The sequence below is a fragment of the Austrofundulus limnaeus genome, unplaced genomic scaffold (genome assembly GCF_001266775.1).
Source record: "Austrofundulus limnaeus strain Quisiro unplaced genomic scaffold, Austrofundulus_limnaeus-1.0 Scaffold299, whole genome shotgun sequence".
In the NCBI taxonomy this organism is placed as follows: domain Eukaryota; kingdom Metazoa; phylum Chordata; class Actinopteri; order Cyprinodontiformes; family Rivulidae; genus Austrofundulus; species Austrofundulus limnaeus.
In genome coordinates, this window is record NW_013952701.1 from 261,248 (window position 1) to 281,960 (window position 20,713).

General features: G+C 37.3%; 1 protein-coding gene across 1 annotated transcript in view; it reads right to left on the reverse strand.

The window, feature by feature from the left end:
* bbs9 (Bardet-Biedl syndrome 9) overlaps positions 1-20,713 on the reverse strand; it is a gene marked incomplete in the record, with an annotated part of 199,408 nt that overhangs the window by 121,701 nt on the left and 56,994 nt on the right. Inside the window, 4 exon segments of the mRNA XM_014021609.1 lie at positions 14,958-15,110; positions 17,625-17,797; positions 18,315-18,410; positions 20,201-20,341. Coding sequence (XP_013877063.1) covers positions 14,958-15,110; positions 17,625-17,797; positions 18,315-18,410; positions 20,201-20,341 — 563 coding nt within the window.

Here is a 20,713-nt window from a genome sequence, read left to right on the forward strand (position 1 = left end):
TAAGATACACCTGTGAACAAACCCAGGTCAAGATAATTATTAAAAACATATGTATAAAATCCCATAAAATATAAAAAAGTGGACATAAAAACATTTTTTATCTGGACCTGGACTAAGTTCAATATTTCCAATGACTAAAAGGATATTAAACAGAAGTCTTAAATGTTGTTTCCGACTGGTTAAAACACAGTCTGTTATATCCGTGCCTTTAGCACTAATGTCTTTTGTCCACTGATGAAAAACAAAGGCACGTATGCAACATGCAGCGACAGACATGTTGACTTTGGGGAAAGTGAACTGATGGTGGCGATCAGTCATTTGGGGTCATACACATATATTTCAGTGTCAAAGGCATAATCAGCATACAGGAGTTTTCTTCTGTTTACTGCCAAAGTTTTGCCACTAAAATGTCGCTGGTTAAAGTTATGAGCGGTGCAGCACCTGATTTAAATTTAACTCTAACTTGTCAGTCTAAACTTCCAATTATTTTTTTCTGCATCCGTCTACACAAAGCAACTCAGCAAAAAGATGAAGCAAAAAAAAAAAAAGTACTTGTCACTGTTTTATCCTTGTAACTGTGTCAAAATCAAGATTAATAGAGGAGCAACTGGACGAGCGTACATCAGCCAAATATAGAACAGAAGAACTGCTGTATGTTCTGCAGTTACTAGAAAACCCTGACATTTATTTTGTGCAGTGTTTTGGGGAAATGTCAGATACTCAGCTACAGTAATAAATTAAAAATGGTATGAATGGGCAGTATGACACTAACACTGTAGAGCTCTTGATCCCTTTATAATAAATTCTACTGATTGCACCAATAAATAAATAAAAAAACCCAGGGCTGACTAGTTTTCTGCCATGCATGAACTGAGCATGCACTTGATTATTGTGCAATTAAGATGGAATTCATTAGACCACGTGTCAAACTCAAGGTTCAAGGGCTAAATCTGGCCCTCGTTAACATTTTATTTTATTTATTTCATTTAGAAATTTATTCATTTCACTTGTAAAAATTTTATACACAACAAAGAACAAAAACATGCAAAAAATAAAATCAAATAAAATGAAAGGCAGAAGAAGAACAAATCTTATAATATCTGTGCCTTTTTTATCCCCAGAATAGGTTCAAAATGAAAGAAAATTACAACAAAAATCAAAACAACTGAAAAGAAACAAAAAAAAAAACAAAGCAAAACTTAAAACACCAACTCAAACAATAATTTGCATGGATTCACTTATGCTTCTCGATATTTCTTCAGAATACTAGATTTTATCATTCTCTTTAATACATACAAAGGTTTGGCAATTTTAACCTCGCCTTCCAGACTGTTCCACAATCTGATTCCCTGGATTAAAGTGGATTGCTCCTTAAGTCTCATACGAAACCAGGGTTTCACAAACACTTCGATTCCCTTAAGATAATAACAGCTCTCTCTTTTAACAAAATTTACTTGAATGTTGGAAGGTAAGGGTGTATTCACACCAGGAAAGTCCTTTGGTCCGCAGTTTTCTTTATTCAAAAAAGTCTGAATAAAAATAAATAAAATATTATTATTAAATAAATAAAAACTAAATAAAATAAAATCATAAATGCAGCCAATATACAAATACCCATTTCCTGCTGGAAGTTATAGAATCAAATCAGTTTAAAAAATGATGAACAGATTGAAGAGAAAGGTGTAAGGCTATTACCAACATTCTACTCTTAAGACAGTAAAGATGTGGTTCACAAAAATACAGATGAAAAACTAGAAATAAAAAAAAACATTTAAGAGACAAAATTTCAAAAGTCTGTTTAATGTCACACAGCCTTTTGACAAATAGAAAAAGTCTTAACATTATGTTGTACATGCCGCTGTATTTGCTACTTAAAACAGAGACATAAACATAAATGTTTTCCAGAAACTGTTCGGGATCCATTAGCTTGAGCTCTGAATGCAGATGTGTATATTATTCCTCTGTATTGTAGTTCAACAAACTGCCAACTTGTCTCTTTGTAAGCATGGTAACTTTAAGCCACATGACATGCTATGCACAGCTATATTTAGAGCTAATTAAATAATGGAACGAACCCAACACACAGGGATCATTGTTGCAGAGCTATTTCCTTAACAAACAGGAATTTATTTAATCAGAAATTAGAGGCATATGGCTACATTTCTGCTATGAGGACATTGCGTGTATGAGTGTTTTCTGCACACATGCACTTTGATCTAAAGTGTGTCAGCTTTTAATTCAAGACGTATAAAGCTGAAGACAAAGACTTTCTGCTTGGAGCAAAGTTATAAGACTGAACTTAAAAATTAACAGCACCATTAAGTTGAAAACATTACCACATATTATTTGGCTTAACAGTTTCTTTAAACTTGGACTATGTTGCCATCAGTTACGAAAAGTATTTATTGTTTAAATGTAATACGTAATATGGTTATTTTTTTATTATGGAACTTTTTTCAGCCTCAAGTTCAGTGGTATGAAATGCAAACCATTTCAAAGTCAAAATCATATAGTTTCATTGTAAATAATTGCCTTAAATCAAAATTACCAAGGAAACAGAACATGTTTTATGCAACAATTGAAACTAGCAGGTTGTATTTTCTCATTCAAAAGGAGTACACATGCAGCCACCTTCAAATCAAAGCCAATCTGTCACCATCACTTCATTTTTTTACTTAAAGGGTTTTTGTCAAATGTTTTGGAGCTTAGAACAGTATGGTTTGGATTTAAGAAGGTATCATGATTTTGTTCAGACATGTAGTATCTGTGTAACTGTTATTGCTAAATATATAATATAAATATGTTCATTTTAGTTTGTATCAACTAACTTAAAACTGCTTCAAGCCTGGACTAATGATGAAAAGTGCAATTAGAAAAAATATAAAGCACATTTATTTTAACATTTTTTCAGCTTCATGCCTGTTAATCTCCTGTTTTGTTATTAGCTAAACAAATGTGGCGTGCATCTTTTTGTAACGAGTTTTTTTTTTCATGTTGTTGACTTTGAACAGTTATTACAGGTACAAGACATTCAATAAGATAATGCCATGATTTTTTCTTTTCGATTTTTCTACCTGGATCATTGAGATCATCATCAGCATCTGAGCCCTCATGTATAAACGGTGCGTACGCATCAAAACCAATGTCGCGTGAAAGTCTGGGCAAATATACGCACACTTTTTACCTGCCATGAAAATATGCGGCAGCCAAGCAAAGTCATGAATCTGACCGGAATCCACAAAAATATGACTTTGTTCTGTTTTCTAGATGTAAGGAGCATCTGCACACGGTGTTAGATTATTATTATTATTATTATTATTATTATTATTATTATTATTATTATTATTATTATTATTATTAAAAATCATTTAACCTCAGACAAGAAAATAAAGCAGTCTAAAATTATCAAAAGAACCTCAGTCTAGTTTACTGTAAACTGTAAAGTTTTTATATTGTTGTCACGTAGTTGGAAACACACACAGAGCACAGGTCTGCGAGGCGCACACAGCTGAGAAGAATAAAATGTGTGTGAACTGTCTAAGAAGCATTTTAATTCTCACTGACAAAAAAACTTTGTCAACTCAGCAGATTAATTCAGAACAGCTCAGCTGTGATGATTCCTCAGCTCCACAAGATGCAGACAATAGATTTGTTGCTGCGTAAATTTTTGCGCAATTTGTAGATCAATGTCAACTGTTCTGCAGGTTGATATGCCCACAGGAAGAATTGAGGGCAGCATGTGTTTGTTTATTTATTTATTTATTTTTGTATTGTTTTTTGTATCACACTGAACAAATTACAGTCAGGTATTTTACTGTAGTTCTGAGCCGAGCCATGCAGCTGAATGAGAGACTTTGTGATTCTAAAATATAAATCCTACACCTCGGCAGAAACACTGCGACTTGTTTCTTCACATCAACTATTTAATAAGTATTTTTCTAAGTTCTAATAAACTCATAAGTTCCTCTGTGTTTACAGTCATTTATTAAAGACGTATAAAAGTGGAAATGTCTCTCAGCCTCATGCGCCGCTGAAGACAGCAGCTTCACACACGTGCGCACACACCAACACCCACACACACGTTTGCTATTGGCAAACTCATTTTTACACTCCACTACTTATTCAGACAGTTTTCTCACTCATTCTCCATTTAATGTATATTTTTCCTGCATCTAAACATCATTTCTGATCCCACAGAGAGGAGTCTGAGGAGAATCTCACACGCTGGACTCATTTACATCTATTTAACATATTTGAATGGAGGCGTGTCAGGGGAGGTGTCTCAGGTGCGCTCAGTTCCACGATCATTGGGATGTATAAAGGAAAGGTGCGCAGGAACATGCGTGCGCACGGTTTTGTGCATCTGAATTTTTTGGTGCGGCGCACTTTTCTAAATTTGTCCGTACGTCAACTTTTAGTGTGAAAGCTGCGCAATCCTTTATGCATGAGGCCCCTGGACATTTTTAGCTGATCAAGTGCATTGTTTCTTCTGATTAGATAGCTTAATATACTATCTTCCCTTCTGAAATCACTGTCCTGATAGGCAGCACAGAACCCAAACGGGTCTTTTCCATCACCACTTCATTTTGGTCTTTTGTCTTCTTGTCAATGAAAGCATACAAGTTTACAGGTTGTGGTCGACGGCATGAAACTACACATTTTGTCTTGCGAGTTGCAAACTTGATTCCATTTACAATATGGATAAACAAAAGCATCCCATGGCCAAAGAAGAATGTAAACAATATCCTGCTGTGGTTTTGAATGCTACAGTTCAAACTTCTGTGCCAGAAAAAAACCAGGATGGGGGAGGGTTTGAAACAACAAAACAGTCGACATTGACCTTTGACTCCAGGCAAACAGTAAACTCTAATCCAGATGTCACTCGCTGTTTTGACCAGTCAGTGTCTGCTAACTGAGTGTAAAATCAGACCGGGTTTGTTGGCACTGACCAATAAGCTTATTACAAAAACGCTGAATTAACCTTTATTCTTTGTGTCTCTGATGTGTATCAGTTTACACCATAGATGACTATGAACTCTAAATTTGGTGGTCAGCGACAAAACAGTAAGAGAGATTATAAGTGGAAAAGATTGACTTGATGACTTTCCCTACCAGTTGTTTGGTTTTGTCTTAACACTCGTTGAAGTCACTGCTTTAAGCAACATCGCTTTTTTCTTGTGCCTGATAAGTTTTTTTTTTGTTTAGCTCATTTAAACAAGTTTTGTTTTCCATAAATGATACTAAAAAGTTCTCCCCTCTTATTTCCCAGTTATTTTTTGTCAATCAACCACAGTATTTTTCTCAGAAATCATTCAGAGATTTCATATTTGTTCTTTTTCATCACTCACATTATTCACAATCATAAAACTTTCCCTAAGCCGCCCCCCCCCCCTTATTTTTTCTTTAGTGAGATTTTTATGGTGTGTTGAAGATCTAAATATTCTGTCATTTGCAGGAAAGACAGTAAGAATGGAAGTATCAAACAAAACCCAGATTTGTCCTTTGATTCTTTCAGCTGTAACATGAAAGATGGTAAAGAGAAAGGAGGAGAATATTTACAAAATGTTTGTTTTAATTTCTGGGACCTTCTTGTTACTCCTCTACCTTTTCATTCATGACATTTTCTCTAGATTTAGATAATAAGTATTTTCCTTTTTGGTACTGTTCTGTTTTAAAAGGTCAGGCAGCACAGTGGCTCAGTTGGTACAGCTGCTTCCCCTGTTTTAGCCTCACTGCACTGGTTGCCTGTTCATTTTAGGATTCATTTTAAAGTTCTTTTATTTGTTTTTAAAGCATTAAATGGTCTTGCACAGCCCCACTCTACCTCACTGAGCTGATACACCCCTATACCCACTCCTGTTCTCTCAGGTCAGCAGACCAGCTGCTCCTGAGAATCCCAAAAACGAAACGTAAGCTTATGCTGCATTTACACCAAATGCATTTTGAGCATCAGGACCATCTGGTTTACATACAGTCAACGGTGGATGCGCATCTAGGGGCGTCTGGAAGCCGAGCAGCGCGTCTGGTGCGTTTTGAGCATTTTCTATGGGTGCGGCGCATTTAAAGCGTCTTTTAGCTGCTCGACGCGTCGTATCAACCAATCAGATGGACTCTGCTCAGTGACGTACTGGTGACGGGACAGAAATACCAGAAACCCGGGAAATCGGATCACACAAACAATGGAGGACAAACTGATAGTCCGATCATTTATGATCATTCTAGAGTTCATTATCATGATAAAAATAAAAAGGACTTTGCCTGGAGGACGATTAGTGAGGAAGACGACGTGTCTGGTAGGTTATCAAAACTTGTAACACGGTCAATTTGTCACCGCGAATCCAAACAAAAGGCCTCCTCCTCTCGTGCGTCTACGTTCAAATTAAATGCGTCTGTCCTCAATGGACACCAGCGTCGGGAGGTGCACGTTTTGAGATTTATGGAGGCACGCAACATATTTGGTGTAAATGCAGCATTAGAGGGGATCGTGCCTTCTCCATTGCTGCTCCTAACATGTGGAACAACCTGACTTGGAGCATCAGACAGGCCACGTCCCTGTCACCTTTTAAAATGTTACTTAAAACCCATCTCTTCTCTTTGGCTTTTAGCACCATCTGAGATGTTGACTTTTAATTTGTTTTGAGATTAGTTTAATTTGTTTTAACTGGTTTTATGTGTTTGTTTTATTATATAGTTTWAATTTTTGGATTAGGCTTTTATTCGGTACTGTGATTGTTGTGTGTTTTATTGACTGTGACTGTACAGCACTTTGGTCCTATGGTTGGTTATGGGCTTTATAAATAAAGTTGGTATGGTATGTTATGGTATGGTTGCCTCTCAACAAGAAGGTTGCCAAATCGAATTCTGGCCCGGGGACCTTTCTTCGTAGAGTTTGTATTTTCCCTCCATGGTTATTGATGCGTGGGTTTTCTCCAAGTACTCCAGTTTCCTCCCACAGACCAAAAACATGACTTTTAGGTTAATTGGTAACTCTAATTGTCCCTAGGAGTGAGTGAGAGAGTTAATAGTTGTTTGTCTCTATGTGTGGCCCTGTAATGGACCTGCAACCTGTCCAGGGTGTACCCCAACCCTCGCACTGTGACTGCTGAATATGGGCACCAGTGACCCCTGTGTACCTGAAAGGAAGAAGCAGATATAGATTATGGTTGGATGGATGGATGGCTGGATGGATGGATGGATGGATTTAAAAGGAGAGTGCACATTAATCTACATTCAAAAGAATAGAAATGTGCTGGAGTTAGCACGATGGCTAATGAATTTTCAACAAATTAACATTTTTAAAAATGTATAAATACAAAATACTGTTTAACCATAACTTCTTCATTTATGTACATTGTACCAAACATGAACTTAAAACAGGTGTTTTTTTTTTTCATCCATATATTGTGCAATATTCTCTTTCTGGCACTTGTCCCTTCTGTCTTCCCATCCCTCAAGCTGCTTTCACACATGTTCACCAGAGAATAGTTGAATTATGTGCAGAAACTGAGAACTAGACATTCTCTGCAGTATCTCTTCAATCTTGCACTTTACAGCAAAAAGATTCTCCAGCAGATATGTGTTCTAACAGCTGGAAATATTACTTAAAGGCATGCGGGTAAAATGCAGAGGACATAATCACTTGCGGATGTTCGGAGCGCTCACTAGGTACCTGGATGGATAATCTCAACAAGAAGTCTGGACGGAATGTCGAGGACATCTGTGTCCTCACAATGAAGCCCCTCCGGATGATTTCTGGAGAAATTTAGGGCTGCTGTGCATGTGCAAAAAAGAAAAAAAAATGCTTTAATCTATTTTTTATTTCAATCTCTCTCTTTTATGTCCCTTTGAACCCCCTCAGTCCACCTCCTCATCTTTCTTCTTTTCCATGTATATACACACAATGCTCATTCTTTGTATTTCTACGTCTTTCTAGTCTTTGCCTTTTCATCTCTCCATCTCCTGTATCTTTCTCTGAATTTTCCCCTCTGATCCCCTCCTTGACAGTCTCCTACCCCTCCCACTCCTGACCACATCCATATGTTAATAATAAAGTCTCCTCCAGCTCCACCACATCTATGAGGAAATCCTCTGGCAGGTCATCCATGCCTGTCTGATAAAGAGCAGCACAGATGCTTCATCCTCACTTCTCTCCTCATCCTTCTATGTTTTGTAAAATTTCTTAAATGCTAGAATGAGGGGCTCAAAAATGAGGCATGACCCTGGTGGGACAGGTATGAGTTCGAGAGCGATCCCACCCGCAACCGCTGCGGAATTTAACAACCCTGAACCTGATTAAAATTTGCGGGAAATAAACGAAATGAATCTTGACCTGATCAAGCCAAAGGGAATTAAAATAAATTAGAGCCAGATTTAGTCAAACCCCATTTGGTGGTCAGAACACTGCAGAGATTTGTTTGTAGTGAGAAGTAAAGTTTTATCAAAAACATTTATCTGATCCTGCTGATATTAGACTGTACAAAGCCAAACATGAAACAGTTCAACTTTAAACATATAGTTCTTAATGATCTAATGCTACTTGGAATTAATAAAAATTATTATTTAAATTCCTAATAATTCAAAAGAGCTGACAAAAAATCCAAGTTGTTCGCTCATGAATAACTGAAAGAAATTTTCAGATAAGGATCAACACAAATATGAAATATTATCATGCATTCAGTGTTTCTTTCAGCTAATGGCCTTGTGGTTTACTGAACACAAAGAAAAAATGGAATGCTGAAATGAAACATTTATGGCATAAATGCCTACAACTGATTATCACGTTTATGAAAACTTCGATAAATAAGTAATTGTGGTTATAACCAAACTCTTAAAAAAAGTGTCCAATATTTTGAGACAATGAGAAGTTGTCTGCCAGTTTGAAGGTTGGCAGTTTGATTCCCCCTTTCACACCACACAAGAAAGTGACATTGAAAGAAGAAAATGGCAACATACATACACTAACTTCATTTATTTGCATCTTATCTGATTAACGGCTTCTCTTTTATTTTGGTGACAAGTATGAAAAACATGGTTTTAGGAGGTTTATTATGAAAATAGCAGCTTAATGTGACTGAAATCACTGTTGGTAACTGGAGAAAGACTAACCAACATAACTAACGCCAAAATAATGTCTAAAAGATAGGGATGATCAATATCAAGCATCTGTGCGTGTACTAATAATAATAATGATTGATTTTACTGAGAATCTTCATCAAAAGTTATAAAACAAAATCCATCTCTATAGAGACAGTCAGCCTCCAGACAGCACTCACATACAGTCCCATAAACAGAACACTGAGTGTCAGTCAGCTGAATGAAAGACAGGCATTCATTGATAAGACAGACAGTCACATAAACAGCCTGTCTAAAGGAAAACAAACCAGACTACCGCCACACCTCTGTGCTTCATTCAGACTCAAGAAGGGTCTCAGTGTTTGCGATGGGGAAGGAGTGAGAAAGTATGGGTGTAAAAGTGTGTGTTCTCAGGATAAAATATCTCCTGGGGGAAGTCAAAAATGCATTCAGAACGAATAACAGGGAGAGGAAATTCCTTTGCTTACATCTCTCCTTTAATCTGAATATCAAACACAAAAGGCACCAGAGGGACCGCCATTCACACCAAGTGAACACACACGGTTTGCCTCTTTTTACAATGACACTTGTTAATGTGATAACACAACAGTCCACAGAGATAAGAGAATAGTGAAGGGTATTAAAACAAGCAGGCTGTTTAGGATGCACGGTTACACATTGCAGTATGTATGTACAACACATGATTTGGCTCAGAACTCGTGTGTCCACACAATAAACACCGTTCCTAATACTTCACGGCAAAACTTTACTTTTAAACAATTTTAATCTTAACTTTTATTCACTTTACTGTTGTAGTACTCGAGACCAGTCTTGACTTTTTGATCGTCTTGGTCTCGGACATTGAGGACTCTGGATTTTATTTCAGGACAACTGTGGAGATATCACTAAATTGCCAGAATATTGTCCAATTTATCTGTTAACATCTTTGCTTTCATTGGATGTAAAACGTTCTGATTCAAATCCAAGCGTGACTCATTGCTAATTATATATTTTTGTTCCCCAGCCATTCATTCACACACTGCACCCCAAAAAAGTGAGCAGTGGCTGTCTGGTAATGGGAGAAGATGTCTGCAAAGTCTTCAGTGATACAAGTTGGCTACATAAATTATAAAGAATATATTTGTAAAACAACATCCAGAAGAAAGCGTACAGCAACTTGTAAATTCTGCAGTGCTTCACTTTCAGAAACGGTGGGGACAACGTCAAAATTTTATCATCACTTAGAAAATAAGCACAGGAGTAAGCTATGTGTAAGTGATGCTAGCAAGGCTAGCTGGCTAATGTTAGCAATCTGCCACTGTACCAAAATTCTTTACCAGAGCCGCACTCAAAGAGATTTGGTCAATTTTATGTCTTTTTTTTATTTTTATTTTTTTCTGGTCTTGGTCTCAACTTGGTTCAACATCTAAAGGTCTTGGTCTTGACTTGGTTTCGGGTAAAGGTGGTCTTGACTATAACACTAATTCACTTGTTCAGCAATATAGGAAAAAAAGCCTAATTCCCGTTTTCACTTCTGAAGTTTCTATTTTTCTAGTTAAACAAACAAAACAGAGTCAAACTCATGATATACAGCTGTAGTGCACTGGCCATAACCTTTTTATGGGTTGTCACCTCTTATGGTAAATGAGAACCCACATGGACCTAACCTGGGATGATTCCAATCATTTGGTCTACCAGTGTAAAGCCAGGATCTTGTTCTATTTCTGTACCAAATAAATTAGAATTCCACACATATTTTTAAATATCAGCTGTGATCATGTACTTTCTTACTCTCTTACTTACACACAAAGATACAAAACCTGAGAGGCCAGGCTGTTAATGGTGGTGGTCCTGCTCTCCACAGTGGGATCTGTGTTTAACCCTGTTTAGAGCTCCATTTGGGGCCAGATAAATCAAGCTGCTGTCTACCAGAAGCCTACATTAGGGGCCCTGCGAGGCCCCTGGACGGCCTGTCAGTCACCCCGTCAGTCAACGAGCCACCCTCTTCCAGCGTTTGAACTCATAATTACAGGGAGACTCAGCTTAGTTTGGCCCAGACTGGCTCTTGAACACCCCTCCCACCCACCATCTTCCAGACAGCAGCTCCTGCTAGCACAGCGCTAATGCTAATACTAACAAACGATGAACGTTTTGCCTTCAGAGGAAAGTGTGCTGGGGAAAATATTTATGGAAACTGAAAAGACTCCCTCCATTTTTCAACCCCCTTTGGCCTTTTCTTCATTCATTTCCCATGAACTGTTTGAGGCTTTTAGCATTTATTTCTTTGAGTGACAGTTCTGTGTTACATTTAATTTCAAGAGGATAGCAAGTTAGTTAAAATGCTCAGTAGTAATACCAGGCTAACTTCTGACTGCTGAGGATTAATTAGACACCAGTTAGAGGGGACAGCGTAAAATAAAGGGGTTGCTAAGACTTATGGTTTTTTAAGTAGTGATAATGAAGGGAAGTAAACATACCTCCAACCAGGAGAAACACTCAAAGATTTGAAAGAAATCTTCAATCCCCAAACAAGCTAGTGAATTTTGTCTATAGCTAAAACTGACACATAACAAATCCTCATTCATGGGTCTTACTTTACTCTGAAACTCATCAATCATAAACTGTTGGTTGACATATTGGAGGAATTTTGAAACTATGCTCACATATTCGGCAGATGAAAAAGGCTTTTGCGTTTTCACATACACACACTTAGGAAGACGTGACTTGCTAAATCTAAGGAATTCATGAATAAAATATAGGTCTACAAAAGCAACACGAACAATGGAAATATTATCCTCCACTGCATAAATGCACAACTGACCACAGAGTACTCTCACAGGGAGTTCATACCTCTTATCTCTGACGGTTCGTCGGTGATGACTGGCCACTGCATGTGGAGACACACACTGCTAACGAGGAGGAAATTCCTCCCCCCAGTCATCTAAGATTGATGCAGAAAATTTACCCAGCAGACATTCCTTCAAGTCCAAATGAAAAAGGTGCCTGGTTCACCAACATTCCTGATTGGCCACACATTCCGTTACCGTTCTAACAACAGTGTGATTGCAGGCACGGAGCCACCGTTTCTTGAGGCAAACCTTCATAAATTATTTTCTTTCTAAACTGGCCAAACGAAGTATCACCTAGGATTTCAACTAGGAACCTAAAGATTCAAATGTTTGGCCTAACCTGAAAAAAAAAAAAAAACATAGAAGAGGTCAAGCACCACCTTTCCACATGAATAATTTTAAAGTATTTGTTAATGTGTGAGCAAAGAAAAATTCAAGTTCAACCTCACAACTAAACTTATTTAGATATTAGGGGTGCAACGATACAGGAAATTCACGGTTTGATTCGGTTTGATACTTTAGTCTCACGGTTCGATATTTTTTCGATACAAAAAATAGAAATTTCCATGCCCTTTTTAACTTGTAATTTATTTATATTAATTATGAACATTTGTTTAACCTCAAAAGTACAGTTTTTAAATTAAATGTTGCTGAAACAGCAAGTTTCTCAGTGGATCTGCGCTCAAAAATACAGCCTAGGTGGAGTAGTTGAACACAGATCCACTGATCCTTCAACACAGAGCATCTTCAGAAGACAAGTTGATAAAGTAAATTTTTTAAATCTGTATTGTTCGATACAGCACTGTTCAATATGGTTCGATACGGGAACATGTATTGTTACACCCCTATTAGATATATTGGAAAATAAAAACAAAATTGCTCTTCCTTAAAAAAACAAAACAGTGACTAAGCAACCAAATAAGATTTCTACATATTACCATAAGTAGAAAAAAATAGCAACGAATATGACTTCATTATTAGCATATTTGATTTTCTCTGGTCTAACATCTGTCAAACACTAAAAAGCAAGAATTTAAATTCCCCCACAAAAACTTGCCTTGTTACAGCAGATACATTGCTGAGCTGGCTGTAGGCTCGGAAGCATGATTCTTAATACTGACATGAATTATTAATTTGACGCATTCATCACTCTTCCGACCAGCCATCAATAGCCTCCATTATGGCGGTGTGTATACATTACAGAGTGTATAGTGTGTCAGAAACTTCCCGCATGCAAGACGTTGGATAGCGGGAAGAGACGAAAACGGTGAGAGAAGAGCTGAGAGAAAGAAAGAATGATGGACAGGAGCGACAGCAGAAAGCATTACCTTCTGGAGGCAAAGTCATAATGTCCCATCTGGAAGCAGCTGTGTGGTATGGCACAGTGACATTTTGAAAGGATATACTTTGATAGGTTGAAGGTCGGCAGAGTGACTTACATGGTCACACAAAGTTTTATAGTGGTGCATATTCTGTAAAAGGTAGTATAACAACTTCAACATGTATTTAATTAAAATTATTACATTTTGTTAGAACTAACAAAGTCTTAGTAAGGAAACCAAACCTTCAAACATTTCAGCAAATATGAATAAAAAAATTGAATCTCTGATATTTGCATGTTAAAAACTACCAGTCTCTGGGTGCAATGATTGACGAACTATAAAAATATTAGAAATTTGATGACAGAAAGTGGTGTAGCTAAAATGTTCAGACATCAGACTAAATGTAATATAAGTTGCTCGTGTAGAACTGATTTGATGGCACTAAATCACAACGTGAACTCTTGATAGATGATGTGAAAAGAAAGCATCTCGGTGCAGACTGCAGACACACCCATTCATGTCTGGGATTATGCAATTTGTTGTAAGAATCACAGCAATCACTACTATTTTACTTTTGCAGCTGTGCCTGCAATCTTCTGCGTGTGCAAAGAGGCTCTGTTGTCCAGAGCATGGTACTGATCCTATGTGTAAACATTTATACCATTTTGCATCATAGTAAATGATGCATAATTATAATAATGGGATAAAAACCCCTTTTTTGCTCTTGCTACACAAATGACATGCCCATGTTGACTCTTAATACATATTAAAGGCTTATTAAATATGCAAAATCTACTTGTTGACTGTTCTTTTTAATGCTTAGCATACTTTGTCTACAACAACACTGCAGATAAAGTATTATCTCTACAAGCGGTTATGATTGTTTGAGTAGAAGTTGTAAAAAAGTTGATATTTTAACACTTAAGCAAACATATTTTAGAATCACTTAAATTGCTTCTCTTGACAAAATCTTCTCAGCTTAAGGTCAACACTGTTTATTTGATTTTAATTGCCATTAGCACTTCAACAAGCTCATTCATTTCCTCTCATTAAGCTCCCACAGTCTCACAGTCCTGTAAACTTAATTGGCATTAAATTAACAAAATCTTAAAGCACTGGGTTGAACAGAGAGAGAGAGAGTTTCCGGTCACCCCGAGCAGCCAGCAGCATGCCGACAGCCTAAACAACTAATGAAGAGATGATGTCACCCAGCTTTGCTATGTTTGTGAGAAGCTAATGAAGTGTGGAAGAGAAGGCTGCCAGTTTAGCCTCTAGAGTAAACAGCAGGGGCAAGCAACCAACCATCACTTCTTCTCACTTATAATAGTGCAGTGACACTACAACAGCTCCACCCTGATGGACTTCAAAGTTTAACAAAGGAAGGAAAAAAATCAAAGCTGTGGTGCTGCTTTGATTTGAAATCTGATGTATTCTGAGCTCAGCTAATACTCAAAACCATATGCATTTATGCTTGCATATGGTTGAGACCTCGCTCTAACCTTACTCACTCAGGCAACACAATACTGTTTATCTTATTGTATGTAATAACTGATATAAGGTTTGTGGTCTCATCACAGGGCCTAAGTCCAAGTCAGGATGTTTTCTCAAAGGCATGTGAATCATTGCAACTACTGCACCTCTATTAACAAAATTCATATGAAGGAACTTCTCTACGGTACGTGTCCCTGGGTAAACCTTTGTGAGTGTCTCTGACCTGGGTGTAAGTGGCGTCCAGCAGTGTGTCCAGGTTCTGCAGAGGTGCCGGGGTCTTGTCTTTAAATCGAGTCAGGAGGCGACGCTGGATGGCTCTGAACTGGACTGCTCGCTCAGACAGCAGATCCTGGTACTGCTGCGCATTGACTCGCATCTAAACACACACACACATAAACTAATTCTTCACTTCACAATACTGAATTTAAAGTACAAACCAAAAGTTTGGACACACCTTCTCATTCAAAGAGTTTTCTTTATTTTCATGACTATGAAAATTGTAGATTCAGACTGAAGGCATCAAAACCATGAATTAACACATGTGGAATTATATAGTTAACAAAAAAGTGTGAAACAAATGAAAATATGTCTTATGTTCTAGGTTCATCAAAGTAGCCACCTTTTGCTTTGATTACTGCTTCACACACTCTTGGCATTCTGTTGATGAGCTTCAAGAGGTAGTCACCTGAAATGGTTTTCACTTCACAGCTGTGCCCTGTCAGGTTTAATAAGTGGGATTTCTTGCTTTATAAATAAGTTTAGGACTTGGATACAGCACACAGCTGATAGTCCTACTGCACAGACTGTTAGAATTTGTATTATGGCAAGAAAAAAGCAGCTAAGTAAAGAAAAACGAGTGGCCATCATTACTTTAAGAAGTGAAGGTCAGTCAGTCTGAAAAATTGGGAAAACTTTGAAAGTGTCCCCAAGTGCAGTCACAAAAACCATCAAGCGCTACAAAGAAACTGGCTCAAATGAGGACCGTCCCAGGAAAGGAAGACCAAGAGTCACCTCTGCTGCGGACGATAAGTTCATCTGAGTCACCAGCCTCAGAAATGGCAGGTTAACAACAGCTCAGATTAGAGAACAGGTCATCAGAAATGGCAGGTTAACAGCAGCTCAGATTAGAGAACAGGTCAATGCCACACATTTCTAGCAGTAGACACATCTCTAGAACAACTAAGAGGAGACTGTGTGAATCAGGCCTTCATGGTAAAAATATCTGCTAGGAAACCACTGCTAAGGACAGGCAACAAGCAGAAGAGACTTGTTTGCAAAGGTGGAAATTAAAAATTTTCCCCACCAGCCACAGTGGCTGGTAGAAAAAGTTTTGTACCGGCCACTCAAACTTTTTACCAGCCACTATTTTCTTGTTTCTGTAACATGGTGGCATTTAGACAATTCATGGTCATGATGGCCTAATTAAATAGTTTGTGCCCACAATCAGATAATGGCACTCAATATCTATTAGTGAGTATTCAAGCCAGCCTGTTTGCACAAAATTAAAATGATGGACTTTTTGACATTTCTACTTTTACTAATTTGCTTTTTGCTGGAATGTAGGTGGAATACCAATTATTTTTAGGTAGGCTACTTGGCTGGAAAAAAATGCTTTTTAGCTTTAATAATATAGGAGAAATTTTCAAGGTGAAAAAAAAAAACTGAATTACCTTCCAACTAAATTACTTGTGGTAAATTTATCTCCTTCATGTAATAAAATCAGCCTTTGCCTTTTATCACTTGTAGTTTTTGTTCTATAGACTGCTAGTATGAATATATGTCTTTATTCTGATCTACGTTAGATTTCAGTAACTGATGGAAATCCCTCTGATGATTCATTGTCTCAGAGTGGATCATTTCTATTTTTACTATTGAAAAAGTTTATATCACAAGGTTCATTTTGTTACTTAGTTTGCCTGGGTTTTTGTTTTGCAACAAAAAATAGCCTGCAGAGAAAAGTTAAGGGGAAAAAAGAGCAGATTATTTATTTATTTATTTATTTATTTATTTATTTATTTATTTATTGGCGATGTCTGCCGATCTTCAGACGTTTCCTATAGGTTAAAACACAGTTTCCTTAAGTTTCCTTTGGTCAATCAAAGTGATCATGGTTACTGAATTAAAATACTTAACAACCAATATGAAGTTTGTTTAACTAAAATTTATGTAATATTCATGCATTGTCAGTTAGAAATAGTGTTTTTAATAAGCTGATTTCAGGTTTTTGCTCTTGATTCCAGTCTACAGTTCTAGCTTTGCTGTTTGCTGATTGATGAAACTAAACTTGATTGCCCTGTTAAACTCATTGTCCGTTTTTTCCTTTCCACATATTGTAAAAAAAAAATGCCTTTAACTTTCGGTTCTTCCTTTGGCTCCTCTTGAGAAAGGGTTTTGTTACCTGTTGCCAGCTTAATCCAGGTATGTAATGCCACATGTATAATGAACCTCTTAATCTACTCACGCACACCGGGGGGGGGGGGGGGGCTAAAATGGCTTAGAAAATTGATACGTTCACAACTCCTCCTTCTGATTGCTGATTGGCCTGGCTGAAATTCTACAGGAGAAATCCTTGTTTATAGGAGGAATCCTAGATCCCAGCTCCCACCCCATACAGCACCCCTCCACTGAAGCATTGTTGTAAAGACCTACTGAAGTGGGAGTGTCAGAAATGGTAGGAAGTTCTTAAAGAGACAAAGGCCAATTTCAAGACATTTATCTTGGCTATCAAATTTAACTTTATATATAAAGTGTTTTCATAACAGCTGAAGGTAACATACAGTAGTTATTGGATTGTGGTAGAGAATTGAACTGTGTGTCTGGAGAATAGACAATACCCCCCACCCCACTTTAATGTTTAATGACTAATAATTAAGGGTTTGAGTGTTCATACCTGAAAGTGATTGTCTACAGACAGGAAGTACTCCTGAAGTGGGAGAGGACCACTAAAACTCTTCTTGAAGTCTTTAATTCCCAGTTTGGAGAAATGTTGATCAAACCTCTGAATAAGTTCCTTCACCACTAACCACATGTCCTCAAAACTGTCGCTCTGAATACGGTAGCGCTCTGAAAAACCAACAGACAGTTACGAGATGCTGAGTGTGCTACGGTGGTAGAAGTTAATAGTGTAAAATTTTAAAAAGTAAAGTTATCACACATGGGTGGAGCTAATAAACGTGCAGTAACAATCACTGATATCAATTTAAGGTTGAAACTTGTTCGAAGGCACCTTGACTTGATGTAAATTCCAAGTATCTTACAATATGGATACTAAAAATCATTTCTATTGAGAGGTTTTTTAAATGTAAATAAATAAGAATAAATTCATAAAGCAATTACAAAACAAAACAGACAAAACATACACTATGTAGTAAAAAACTTTGTTAAAGTTAAGGCAGTACAAGTAAACATAAGTTATCAGACAAAAGTCAGTTTTTGCTTGTAAATTTTGGTTCAAAATGGTTTTAAAAAAGCATCAGATAAAAGAAAAAAAGAGCAGCATGATTTGTCACAGAAAGCTGGTGAAAAGTTTAAACCTACAATTGAACCAGCTTTCATGTTAACTAGTGCTTGTCAGACTCACGGGAGGTCTTGGAGGCTTGAATTGTAACTTTGGCTCCTGCCAGAAGCTGGAAAGCCAAACTATTCCCATCCTTATCTTCTGTTTTTGCTGAAAACTCTGCAGTGGGAGCCAGAAAAAAAAAGTAGGTGATGAGACAGATAGGAGAGACTCTATCAAGACACAGGACGCCAACAAAAGTGAACGAGATACAGTCCCGCTCTTCACAAAGACACACAATCGAAGCTCACACAAATCTTTCATCGCAGAGAAAGCACACAATTGGTATGAAGAGCGAGCGTGTGTTTAGACGTCAGGACTGCTGAATGAAGCTGATTGTCAGATAAGTGGAAAACAGACAAAAGGTTCCCACAGCAGAAACACACAGAATCACAAATAAACACATTTATATAAATACACAACCACACATAACACAGGATCATTAATGTCACTATGCACATTCTCACTTCTACACATTACTCTGACATCTTCTTTGTGACTGCAGTCATTTCATCTAATATTACATGACATTACGTCAATTATAAAGATGCAAAAGTTAACATTTAATAACTCATAGCTCACATCATCTTTACATGAAAAAAATGGAGGGAAAACAAGTTTTTTTTATTTACAGTATTGTTCTAAAAGAAAACATTCTGAAACTAGAAGCACTCAGCGAGTGCAAACCTCCGCCAAGACCAATTTCCCCCATCCTGTAAGAGTTAATGGGCAAAAGCAGAGATGGAAACACATTTGCCGAATAAGTTCTGATGTAGCGAACATTTAAGCAGGCAGTATGCACGGAATTTCTTCCTGGTGAAGTCCAATGTGAAAAAAAGTCAAACTTGTCACCCGACGTTATTCATCGTCAAACTGGTGTCGGATTAAGCTCCTAAGTTTTCATCAGTCACATTTCACTGTTTAAAACGTCTGTTTTATCCCCTTGTATGAGTTTGTAATGGTTTGACTCTCTTTATAAAGTGCTTCCTGGCTCCCCCCGTCTCCAAACTTTGAGGCCTGGCAGCACTCTGTTTACAAGCCTAGTAGCGAGAAACTGTTTTGATTGGTTGTTTCGGAAATGTGGTGTGCTTGAGGAAATGGAAAAAATAGGTTTCATGGTGCAGTCACGCACTTCCTGGTCACAAAACGTTCTATAAATGCGCATATTATGGCAAGAATTATTCATCGTTAAATCTGGTTTTAACATTACTTTTATAAAGTTTGAAGTCCATGCTGTCCAATCCAGCTCACTGTTTTTTACAGAAGCCCTGTGAAAGCATCACAGCTTTGCCGATCTCAGAGTGTTAAAAGAAAAAAGATTCCTATATCCGCATCGTGATCCGGAACATCATCAAAATGTAAAGGTGTGTTCCTTGGCCCAGTAACCACATGTGGTAAAAATGTCATGACAATCCGTCGACAAGTTTTTGAGTAATGTTGTCCACAGACAGACCGACAGACAGACATACGCGACCGAAAACATTACGTCGCCCTTGGCGGAGGTAATTAAGATATACAAGAAACTGTGACTGTGAGCACACTATTTAACTTTTGTTGAGTCTAAACACTCACTGTCAACATTTTGGGTTAATATTTGTTTCATCTGAACTTTTTAAGGGACTTCTTGATTACTTGGAAACACAAATTATGAATGTTTCTATGTGTGTGCATTGATTGTTGTAACTTGTCTTCATTTTACTTCTGTTTGTATTGCCCAAATAAAATATATATATTTTTTAGTTGCCCAGGGCAATACAAAAAAAAGATTAATTTCTTTTTTTTTTTCTGTTAAAAAAGTTATTTTGGATTACAGATGTACAGTAAACTCAAATAAAAAGTTTCACTCGTTTGGTAAACCAACAACTGCATCAGCACATATGAGGTTTTGGACGTGAATATCTGAGTATTACCTCGGAAAATGGAGCTGAGGTCAACTGGTGGCTGGTTCGTGTCCACAGTGACTTTAAACTTGGTGGTTTTGGCTGGAGATGAGGGTACACACACCAAAGCCAGGGGAAGACTGAACCTGGACTGGAGAACCCGAGGAACTCCTAAGGAAAAGTAGAAACTTTAGACTTCAAATGTTTCAGTTTTTGTTCAATTATTTTACCGCACCAATGCCTTTTGCAGTATTTATTTCTAGTGATGCCTTATTTTGTGACAAACATTAAATTTATAGGTCACTTCACATAAACTGTGTGAAATAAAACAAATTGACCAAATCAGTTTTCAGATTTTCTTTCCAAACTATACTCATGGGAACATTTGTTAACAAAGTAAGAAGTGCAGACATTCATGATAAACAAGTCTGTGAGAGATAAGAGATTTAATGTAAAAGAAAGAAAGAAAGAAAGAAAGAAAGAAAGAAAGAAAGAAAGAAAGAAAGAAAGAAAGAAAGAAAGAAAGAAAGAAAGAAAGAAAGA